The following is a 12,430-nucleotide window of genomic DNA, read 5'->3' as shown; positions in this document are numbered from 1 at the left end:
GGGATTCAGGTTGACAGTTAGCGCCACCAAATGGACATACAGAGAATATCTTGTCAACGTGTGAGATATGATTACATAGAACATTCTTAAGAAATATTTCACATTACCATATCATTACTGCTTTTTTTCCCCTTTAATTTGTTTTATTTTTTCCTTTAGGTTTCTTTGTGATTCTTTTTGGGAAGTGCTAGTACAGGCTATGTACAAGCAAACAAAATGTGCATTCTTTGACCCCTTCTCCCAGGTCGTTCAGAGGGGGGGTATAGTAGGCCTTGCCGCCATGAGAAGAGCCCCTCTAAGTCAAATGAGGTGATCAGCCCGGAGATCCTGAAGATGCGTGCTGCTCTCTTCTGCATATTCACGTACTTGGACACCAAGACGCTGCTGCGGGCAGCCGAGGTCTGCCGCGACTGGAAGTTTGTGGCACGTCACCCGGCCGTGTGGACCAGAGTACTGCTGGAGAACGCTCGCATCTCTTCCAAGGTGAACACCACGGCCACAGAAGAGATGTGTACTTCACTTGCTGGGTTTACCCCAATTAAACTGTGGTCACCAGGTAGCATTTCTGTGGTTCTGTGTTATTTTAGTCCTGTTTCTTTCTTATTGTTAAATCAATACAATACATTAAAAAAAATACGTTGTCGTCAGTGTACGTATTGATAACCCATTTTATAAAACGACAATATCTGTGAAGACTTATTGTACTGTACACTGTTGATATAGTAGTCATAAACCTAGCATTTACACCTAGAATGCTCTCTGGGGGACTATTGCATCAGTAAACTGCCTGTACAGTATGTTGTCTTTTCACTATTCTATTCACATTTATCAGTAGTATTCATTCATACAGTATTGATAAATTCCCATGTTTCCTTTGTCAGTTCCTGAGCACAATGTCCACGTGGTGCACCCAGACTCACTCCCTCATTCTGCAGAACCTCAAACCACGACAGAGAGGGAAGAAGGAAACTAAGGAGGAATACCTCAAGAGCACACGGTGAGACACACTCCACACACAGCAGGATCGGCATTCCGGATTTTACTGTGCAGAGGCCACGAAGGCCATGGCCGTCGTTGCACCTCAGTTTGGCATTGTGCCCCTCAAAAAATGGCACGCCCTGAGGCCACAGTAGCCTTAATGCCCCAGATGACTGTACCACTTTCTCCTGTTTCTGTCTTGTCAATATGTAGACACCAGTGTCTCTTTCTTTTCATGTAGACACCAGTGTCTTTTGTTGAGATTCTGAATCCCCCTGAGTCCCCATCTTTAAACCAATCCAGTGACTTTGATTGGTGCAGGGCTGAGCACGGATCAGATTGTAAATTCTATAATGTATTTATTTCACTGCAGATAGTCTACATATTACATTTAAAATCATCCTTAACCCTTAAATTTGGCCTTTGTGCCCTCAAAAAATAAAGATTATATGTATTTGAAAATGTATTGTTGAAAATCTGCATTTACAGTAGGGCACATTGTATTGCAGCAATACATCCCAACATGAACTAAACAATTAATAGAAGACATCAAATGGCAAAGAGGAGGATGATCGATCGTTTTGCATTTACCTCTCTCTCTCTCTCTCTCTCTCTCTCTCTGTCCTCAGTGGGTGCTTGGAGGAGGGTCTGGAGGCTCTGCTGAAGGCTACAGGCACCAACCTGCTGATCCTGAAGGTGTCCCACTGCCCCAACCTGCTCACTGACCGCTCCCTCTGGCTGGCCAGCTGCTACTGCCGTGCCTGCAGGCTGTCACATATAGGTACAACGCAACCTGCTTCACATGCTGTCTCACACACGCACACGCACACGCCAGATCGAGCTTGTCGATTGGCTATTTTCTGCTAAAGCCTTCCCCGCAATAAGGATGTTGGGGTTTAAGTGGTTATAAATGGTGTGTCTGTGGTTAGAGGGAGCTTTGGGACAATTGATTAAGTTTTCTAGAGATCTTGTTCAGTCTCCTCCATAGAGCTTTTCAATGTAAGTGGTAACATTTTAAGGGACAGGGGGTATATTCCATGTACATGTATCCATCTCTGTGATTGCCGTTGTGGTTTGACCTGCATGCAGCATGACCTCGCAGTGACGCTAGTAATGTGGCGTGTGCATTGTTGTTGGTTTGTGGTGGGAAACTTGGCATTGCAGAGCTTTCATTTGAAGGGAGGAGAGACATGCACATCCACACCCAAAATTGGGTGAAAAGATATAACATGAAAACTGAAAGAGAACTGTGGGCTCCAGTTGTAGGATTCTTTTATTGCACCTGAGTGCTGCTGAATGTTTAGGGCTCTCCCCCTTCCTCAGACTTTCATTTGACCTTGTTTTTATTAAATTGTTCAGAACAGTTCCACACAGAACTTGTCGTATACGTCTTGCAGTGTGTATTGCCCTCTCCTGTGAAAGTGTCTGTGACACGTTTGTGTGTGTCTGAGAGATAGAGATAGAGAGCGAGTGAGAGATAGAGAGAGATAGATGATAATAAATTGACGTTCTGAGGTTTAAGTATTATTTTGTATGTCATTCTCCAGTAGAAAATGGCACTCCTCATATTAAAGTATGAATATGGACATAAGCTATGTACTGTACGTATGTCTGTTGCAGGAGTGCCACAGACCCAGTTGGCCAGGAGGTGATCTGGGCCCTCGGAGCCGGCTGTAGAGACATTATCTCTCTGCAGGTGGCGCCACTACACCCATGGTAATGGACCGCTCCTCTTGGTTCTGCTCTGTATTAAAGGAGTGTAGTTTGTAGTCCTTTACAGTGTGTTCATTGTTGCTGCAAATATTCTCGTTGCTTTTCAGCCAACAACCAGCACGCTTCAGCAACAGATGCCTACAGACCATTGGAAGATGCTGGCCACACCTCCGTGCCCTGGGTGTGGGTGGGGCTGGGTGTGGCATCCAGGGACTAGCCTCATTGGGTAAGTAGGATGTAAATGTTATAGATGAAGGCCTGGTTAGCCGAAACACATCCGTTTGTCATGACTGCTGCTGCGGTAAATAAAACAATTTAAAGAATTTCTGAGTGCGGACTGTTTCTATAGACTGTTCACTGAGAGTCTGCACCCGTCTGTCCTTCTCTTAATTAACTGACAGTAGAGCACGCTCAGCTCGGGACTTCTGTCCCATAGTATTTGTAAGGTTAGCCATGGGAGATATTAGGCTTGTGGGATACAGACAGGGCTACTGCACTACACTGACTCTGATTGTCCCTCTCTTATCCTACTGTTTCACTCCGCTTTCTCTTTTTTACCTCTCGTCTCCTTTCTCTTTGCATCGTTGAACCCACAACACAAATGCTCGCACGCCCGCCCGCCTGCCCGCCCGCCCGCCCACACACACACACACACACACACACACACACACACACACACACACACACACACACACACACACACACACACACACACACACACACACACACACACACACACAGCAAGGAACTGTATGCGTCTGCAGGTGTTGGAGCTGGACCATGTGAGTGAGATCAACCAGGAAGTAGCGGCGGAGGTGTGCAGGGAAGGACTGAAAGGTCTGGAAATGCTGGTCCTCTCCTCCACCCCTGTCACCCCCAAGGCTCTGCTCCACTTCAACAGTGAGTAGAAATACACACACTGTTTTAACATGGGTAAACCTAGTGTAACACTACAGTGATACAGAAAGCTTTAATTATAAACCAGCCAAAGTGTATGTTAGTTACCGTACGTATGCTTTAACACAGGAAAACACACCCAAATGAATATGTTCTCCTTTCCTGCAGGTGTGTGCCGCAATCTGAAATCCATAGTGGTTCAAATTGGTGTAGAGGACTATTTTGAGGACCCCAACAGTCCCGAGGCCAGGAAACTATTTGAAGAGATGGTGAACAAGCTACAGGTAGTGTCTCGCTATGTTCCACTACACCTAGGACCTGAAGGCTGCCTCATTGTGTTTTTACATTGGCAGCTCATTCCACAATACTACACAGTTGACTAATCAGTAGAGAGGCGGACAATCCAGATCTTTTATTTATGAGTCAGGTACAGTGGGCTATTCTGCAGATATTGTGATTCATAGTAGCTGGTAAGCAAGCTCCCCTTTAGTTTAGTTTTATTATAGCTGAGTGTAGAGAGAGAGGAAGCAGAGAATAAGGACTCGCTACTCTATGTACAGATTATAGATTTTGTTTATAGGCCTATTGTACTGTTATACTGTAGACTGATGATAGGTTCTTGGTTTACCTATGATCCTAGATTACTATTTCTATGCATTTGATATATTACCTTGTGTTTTCCTTGCTTACTGTAAATCGCTCTGGATTAAGAGCATCTGCTAAATGCCTAAATTCTAAATTGTTCTCAAAAGGGGGTACGTGTACTCCTAGGGGTACTCAGAGGTACTACAGGAGGTACGCGAGAGAAAGAGGAAAATGGAAGAATTTATTGAATTGTTTAATGATAAAACATTGGCAAGTTGACAAGTGTTAAACCAAATTACATTGAAAACTTGCCTAGGAAAACTGTTACTGAATAGAATTTGCACAATTATTTGAATATATTGACTGGACTTAAGGCGGTTACACATCGGCGAATATGCGAATATACGCAAAATTCGGACTCGTTCCGAATAATTAAAATACGCTTTTTTTGCTCCGCGAAACTGGTGTGGAAGCTTGCATTGACTTTATAAGGTTTAAAAAAAAAACGTATTATTCGCATGAAAAAAATCGCCCCGGTGTGTAAGGACCTTTACACTTAATGGCCAGTTTAAAATTAATCTGCTCAGGAGGTAATACTTGTAACTCTTTGACTTTGACTTTATTTGTAATGTTATATTTTTCTTATGGTGGGTTATTAATTCATAGCATCAGATTCAGAAATCAGGTGAAGGGGGTACTACTGTATGCAAAAAAAAGTTTGAGAACCACTGCTCCATGCAACCCAGGTCTCCAGCTGGACTAGAATGGGGGACAAGTATGTGGTACACACAAAGGTCCCTATCGTGCGCCCTTGCGCTATCCCTTGGCACTATGCGCTATCCCTTAATTACGAAAACTGATATATCTGTTTCTCTACTGCCCCTCCCCAGCTCCTTTATGTTAAGCTTCTTATCAGTTTTATAATGAAGTCACCTCAACCTAAAATGAGGCCTATGTTCTGATTTCTCTCCCATACTTTTTATTTCAGGCTCTGAGGAAGAGACCCGGTTTCTCCAAAATTCTCCACGTGAAAGCTGACAGTCTCTGCTAACATCCTCTGCACGGCTAAACAGCTCAGATAGTGACTGTCATCTAGGCTTTAGCCACTCTCAAGTCTCAACTGACTCTGTTACTGTAACTCCTCTTCACAGGATGTACTGTACGGTTGCATCTGAAGCACTAACAGATCAAATAACAGATGACCACAGACTCTATGATGAACTGGGAAGCTAACCTGGAAGCAAACTAGAGAGCTAAATGAGAAGCTAAACCAGAAGCTAACTGGCGAGGTCGCCAGGAAGCTAACAAATGACTGTCCAGCAGCCAGCTCGGGCTAGCGCCACATCATCTCTGACTATAACACAAACCTGGGGAAAACATGCTCATTACAATTCCAGTTGGGGGAATCCAGAACACCTCCCCCCTGGTAACAGAACTAACAATAGTATTACGTATGCCAGACAGAGGCTCTGAGGCAACAGAACAAGGTAACTTAATAGAACCCTTTATCCTTGGTTTTCTTTTGGTTGTTCTACAGCACCACGCTGTTAGGCCAAGTGGGCCATGAAGACATAATGGAGCCAGACCCCTGCCTTTAAACACAAACTGGTGAAAGTGCAAAAAACTAAAACAAAGACAAACAAAAAAACATAATAATAATTGTTTTAATAATTTCTTTTTTTTCACAGAGGATGTTATACTTTCAAGAATCTCAAGCTAGGATGCCTATATTTAGAGGCTGTGTGTGTCCGTATGTACCTACATGCATGCATGTCTCTGTGTGTGCGTGTGTACATTGGAAGGAAATATGGCCGCTGTCACGATACATATTTTTCACTCAGCCCCCCCCCCCCCCCCTCCCACAACTCAGAAATGACAGAATGACCATGTTGTTTCTACACAGAACTCAACATGTAGCTCCCAGCAGTGGCAAAAAGAAGAAGATTACTGCGTTTTGAAAAGAAAGAAAGAATAAAAAGCAATGTGTAAAAGATAACACAGAACTTCACTCCCATGAGTTCTTCTACGGACGCTCTATGGCTGAGTGGTTGTCATGGCAACTGTGCATTTGAAAACCTTTGTATCAGCATATTCTGCTTTCCAACTCAACTGGATATTTTTTTGTTTTCTTATTTCCCCGACTTCCTGTCTCACACCTCTGGACTTGACATGTTTAACCACTTAAACGCCATATGGTTAAGCGGAGTCCCTCAGGGCTCTATACCAGTACCTTTTCTGTCGCGTTGTGAGCTTGTCGATCTGCTATTTTCAGCGAAAGCTTTCTCCACAATACGGATGCTGGGGTTTAAGTGGTTAAGAGGATGTTTCCCACTTTTTGCGCTCGTAGGCTATACAGTAAAATCGACTGCAATCGAGTTAAATTGACACACCAGATTTTTACTGTGTAATATCTCCAGAGTTGGTTCTTGAGCGCCAGACTAGAATGCAGTATCGAATTGCTGTTGTTAAAACAAGGCTGCAGTTTCATTCGTAATGCCTTTCTCTCCTAGCTCTTCTACCATTTGTAAAGACTGGAGCTTTGGGTTATTTGTGTGTCCTCTCATGCTGTCAAGTGTTTTCTCTGGCATGCCACGGAATGGGGCAGAGAATACGTGCAATGTGGCTGTTTGTCCAACAGGCCAGTGTTTCTCAAAGTGGGGTCTGGGGAGCCCCAGGCATCCTTGAGGGGCTTCCAGGGGGTCCCCAGAAAAATTTGTTAATATAGCATCAATATCAGTTTTACCACTTTAACCCTATAATACATTGGCTATTTGAAAATAGCCGATGTACACGCTCATGACACGTCACAATGCGATGCGTCTACAGCTTGTAGATCAGATATTTTCCAAAAAATCTTGAAAGAATGTGAATTTTTTTTTAAACATTTTGTGCCTGGCACAAATTATTTTCCGATGTGGGTCTGCGGCCAAATACATTTAGGGGTCCTTGACATGAAAAAGGTCGAGAACCACTGCAATAGGCAACTAACTCCCAGTTGAATGCACAATTGATGTAGCCTACATCCGTGTAATGGCGCATTGCTAGTAAAAAAAGAAAAAGAACAGGGTTGTCCTCACTATAGTTTGAGAACATGGTGCATATTGCTCCATTTACAGTATTTTCATGCCTCACATGGTGAAACCATTTATGTTAACAGTGTGATGGGAGCTTCATATATTTTAGCATTTCTAACTGTTACAGTTAAAGGGCTTCCCATGGTCAAGTCCCTCTCCATTTCTCACTGAACTCAGTCAGCATTCTATGGTGCCATCTGCTGATTTAATAAGGCAACTACACACTTGAACGTTTTGCAGGGCTGTTGGGAGTTATCTTTGCAGTATGTACTGCATGTGCCAGCAACATATGTTCAGGACCATAGCATCACATCTATTCAAGCTGAAGTGTTACTATAGCATATCTTAGTATGGCCCTAACTGACATTATTATTTTAAGTTTTAGAGAGTTCTGGGCAGCAAAGCTCATAACATGGTCGGGAATGCAACAACAACAATAATAGTGGTCAAGTTATCAAAGTTGATATTATTGATAGAGAGACTTAACATCTCAATAGTCCTCAAAGAACTGTCATGTTTGCATTTGAAAGATGCTCCTGAACTTTTCTGAAGTACTATTCATCAGGATGAATATCCCAAGTATCTGTTTTGACAAGCTATGGCACAGCTGCAAAATAAGTCATTCCTTATTTTCCTAAACTTATAGTAGTGTAATTATTTAGCCATGCAGCTAGCCTCGTCTCCAGGTTTAACACGTACCCGATCATGAGGAGACTAAAGCAATGCCCTGCAATGTCAAATAGCAGAAACTGCACAGTGAGAGATAGAAATAAGTGCAAAGTTAATTCCCTGCTATGATGTCCCACTGAAATGGGATTTTTTTGGGTACCAAAGTTAATAGTGTATCATTAAGGGGCATTTATATGGTGTGTTTTTTGATTAGGTCAAAACTCAATGCTATTATTATTATCTTCCTTTGAAGCATAAAGGGCAGCAAAGTCTCCTATACAGTAGATTCCAAGATAGTGGACCAAGATATTTGTAGAATGGGTTTCTTTCAATGCTATTTGTAGAATGGGCTTCTTTCAATGTTCTCAGTTAGATGATGAAACGCTTATATACTTAGGCCTAAATTGTTTTTATTTGAAAGTCAATTATTTTCATTGAAGGACATGGTCGTGCAATTGAAAGTCGGTTATTTTCAGCAAGCGATATGGTCGTTTGACAAAGTAAAAAAATCATGCTTCATGCTGTTCTTTGGGTCTCTACCACAGTCGATATGTTTATGAGGAGTTGTGCAGTTTGCTTATTGCGCTGATATGTGTGTTTCCAAATTCATAATGTGACACATTGTGTAGTTGTGCAGGTCTCCATTTTCTCCATGTTTTTCCCAGTTCAGTATATTGTGACAAGCTAGTACTGGGTTACTGACACATTGTATGCTTCAAACGGGCTTCAAGATTCTTTTTTTTTTGATTATTTTGCTTTTTTTTAATACATTTTTTTACTTTTGCTGACACAGTAGAGAAAACACAATGCACTTGGCGATTTTTGAGTTTCAGACAATCCTGTCTTCGCTAAGACTTAAAATACTGTACATAGGTTAAATAAGAAAAAGAGGTTGCGCATCAACAATGGGTTCTCAGTGGAGTGCTAGACCCAAATTCAGTATACATATAAAAAAAGGAATTTAAAAAATTCCAAAAAGGTAGCACATCCAAAAAAAATCAATTAAATGGAGGACAAATTACTCACATTTCCACTTTTTTTATTGGCACACCAATAAATTGAACGCTTACGCGTTTCGGCTATGAGCCTTCCTCTGTACATAGGTTGTTTGTAAAAAGAACAAACAAAAAAATGACAATTGATGTTCTATAATAATAAGTTGTGAATAATGGGAATCTTCTGATGGACGAAGTGGACAATTATAGGTCAGATCATTCTGTAAATGTCTTCTCTCCAAAGCTGAACAAAAGAGTAAACATAGAGAATTATATTATGTACCTGTAGTGTTTGAAAATTGCAGTTCTGTACTATAGAGACTTTATATTCAATGTGCATCAGAGTCATATAGAGTTGGAAAAAATATTTAAGAAGAGGATAAAGATGAATTAATTAATTCAACTATTTATTTCTATAAAAAAAAGAGAGCAATGTCTAATGATGTTGGCATGTTTCTGTTTTAAGCATCAATCATTAAGTTGCCTTCTTAAATGTTCTGCTATTGTGGCGAGGAATCTATTTAGATGTTTTAAGAGCTTTGATTGCTTGCAGGTAAACGCTATTTCTCTTTATTTTAATCAATTATGTCGTTGCACTAGTGAGAGAAAAAAAATACAGATGTTTATTATTAGAGTGTTGTTTTTAAATGTTCTCAGTATTTGACATAATAGCCTATAATGCACTTTTTTTCTAGAGCGCTTTTACCAGCCCATTGGGCATCAGTTTTTGTCTTAAACAATCATCGGTTTCTGCCAATATGACACCCATATCCATAGATTCTGTTGTTGTAGGCTGTGGGCTACTTATTTATTATGATCGTGACGTGGACGGGATATGTGGAACAATCACCAGTGAAGCACCAGGACTTAACAGACTTTGATGTACAGTCGGCCTTTGGCAACATTTATTTCCAGTGCAAGCATATTGGTCCCTTTGCATTATCTCTTTGACCCTTTATGCTCTCTCTCTCTCTCTCACACACATTCAATCCGGGAACGCATCTGTGTCATTTGCCGCACTATGAGCTTGTAGATCTGCTATTTTTGAAAACAAATCATGAAAATGTGTGCAAATCTTTGAATATATATATATATACATTTGTAGAATCCCCAGAAGCAAATATTTGAGTAAAAAAAAAATATATATTTGCACACATTTTCACAATTTAGAAAAAAATAGCAGATCTACAAGCTCGTAGCGCTATGAGCTTGTAGATCTGCTATTTTTGAATAGCCCAACGTGTGAAATAATGGTTATAGCGAAACAATCTAAAATTACACAGTAGGCCTACTGTATGTGTTCCCGGATTGAACGGGTTGACACACATATTCATACTGTATCTGTCATCTGTCATCGGTTGTTGAAGTTGATGGTTGGACCTGAGTTGACCACATCCAAATGTTTTTGCGTTATCACAAGTAGAGCTAATGACTGTATAGGCTTTCACGTGGATTTATTTGTTGACTTATGATCGCTGAGTAGGAACAAGTTGTTTGTTATTTTGCTTTTGTCTACTTGATTTCAAATTCCTCACTAATAGTACAGTATTATGCTTAACTCTCAAACAGGACCTGCTGAAGATTCAGACCATTTACTTATGAACAGAAGACAAAGTTGCCAAGTATTATGCCAAAATAATGTGTGGCTTACTTCAGCATTCACTTACCATCTCAACTGTCTCTTTTTAGTGAAATTATTTATTATGTTGTTTTTTTTACATCAGAAACATAGCTTGTCAAGGTAAGGTGCTTCCTTGTGGGCACAGTTTTTTTTTATTTGTACTGATTGATTTTATTGATCTGTCTTTGGCACTGTAACACTATGTCATATACTGTGTGTTTTGAAAACAAAAAGAAAAAAAGCTTTTTTTCTAAGACTAGCATCATGCCAAGGTTTTAGTTAATACAGTGTGTGTGCATCAGTCTTAAGGTCATTTATTATGTACCTCTCATGTATATATTCCCTGTCTGATTGAATGATTGTACTCTGCCCATTTGTCTGAATAGTATTATACACATTACCTCAACACTTATCTGGGCAACTAAGTGTGCACCCCACCCTCTTTTATTTTATGGTTTAAATATTTAATTTATATATATATTGTTGACTGTCACAGACAGATATGCAGATTTTTTTTATTTAACCAAACTTAATTTGTGTTTCTACTCAGACAAAGGGAGGTTTTGATGCTGGAAATGTAGTCCTCCAGTTGAGAATGCTTTGCTCAGACCACTGCAATAGAAAATGAAAACGTTTTATTACCCATTTCCACTCATTACATCAATAAAATGGCTTACTTTCATTCAGTGTCCAGTGGTTTCTGGTGTCCTTTGTTATGATCATAGATTATCATACATTATTAATTATATTATTTTAAAACTCACAGCTTGTGAATAGAAATAATGTTACTGTAGCTTAAGTCATTATTCATTAACTAACTTAAACATCCACACATTAAAATGTTCATGCCCTTCCAAGCTACATACTGTAAGACATAAATACATGTTTTTTTCTTTTTATCAATGGGTTCCAAAATTGTATAAGACATCTTTGGATTTGCTTATTAGTAATTACTAATGACACCAGTCTAATTAAATGTTGCTTAATCATAGTGTGAATAGAATTCATCTAATGATTAAAACATTAGTTTGAACTGTTATATCAAGGGAATGTTTTATGAAGCTGAATAGGATTTAGATTCAAAGTGAAGATGATCCAAAAGGTGGACTTGAACCAGGGACCTGTGTTTCTAGGACACCGCCTTATCTCTAGCACCACAAAGTCTTGTAAAATGTTTGAACATTTGTAGCAAGTAGTGGATTCAAACCAGGGACTTTGTTGTGTTTATAAAACACTGACCAATCTCTCACGCTAACAGAACAGTGGTTCTCAACCTGTGGGTCGGGACCCCCAGGGGGGTCCCCACATGTGTTTTTGGGGGTCCACAGATGACAGTGAAGTGACAATTTAAGGACTATTAAGACCTTTTAAATAGCTAAAAAAAAAACTGTTACTGCATCAAAAGCAATGAACAAACTACACTATAAATACTGGTCAAACATTGGCCAAATAATATAAGAAAGAAAGAGGCAAAAATTACAGAGTCAAACAATATTGAATGCCTCAACTCCTACAATTCTAAAAAGTGCTTGTCAGGGTGGGGGGTCCCAAGTTCAAATATGATTATTTTGGTGGGTCACGGCCTGAAAAGGTTGAGAACCACTGCTATAGTAGTATGGGTGTTAAGGATAATTTAATACTTCCTTAGACAAATCAAGAGAATTGAGTAGAGACTGGGGTCTGTTCTAACACCATCTGTCACTTTGGCAAAGTAACACGGGCACGGTGACATTTTCCTTTGCTCACTGTTCACTGGCTCTTGTCATTAAAAAGTGGATAGACAGGTGAAGGAAATGCTATTATCCCGCTCCTGTGCTACCAGCCACATGCTTTTAGCTCACTTAAAGTTGATGAGGGTGGAAGTCTCGACGGTCACTTAAGCCTGATTTAAACTTCAT

General features: G+C 40.3%; 1 protein-coding gene across 1 annotated transcript in view; it reads left to right on the top strand.

The window, feature by feature from the left end:
- fbxo41 (F-box protein 41) overlaps positions 1-11,147 on the top strand; it is a 68,613-nt gene extending 57,466 nt beyond the window's left edge. Inside the window, 9 exon segments of the mRNA XM_080417083.1 lie at positions 245-483; positions 882-997; positions 1,608-1,735; positions 1,738-1,759; positions 2,599-2,694; positions 2,799-2,917; positions 3,433-3,591; positions 3,757-3,872; positions 5,162-11,147. Of these exon segments, the coding sequence (XP_080273209.1) occupies positions 245-483; positions 882-997; positions 1,608-1,735; positions 1,738-1,759; positions 2,599-2,694; positions 2,799-2,917; positions 3,433-3,591; positions 3,757-3,872; positions 5,162-5,224 (1,058 nt within the window). The 3' untranslated portion in view covers positions 5,225-11,147.
- The last annotated feature ends 1,283 nt before the right edge of the window (positions 11,148-12,430 follow it).

Source organism: Gymnoscopelus braueri (assembly GCF_963280865.1).
Source record: "Gymnoscopelus braueri genome assembly, chromosome: 2".
NCBI lineage: Eukaryota > Metazoa > Chordata > Actinopteri > Myctophiformes > Myctophidae > Gymnoscopelus > Gymnoscopelus braueri.
Note: the sequence above shows the minus strand (reverse complement) of the source record. Positions and strands in the feature narration are given on the sequence as shown.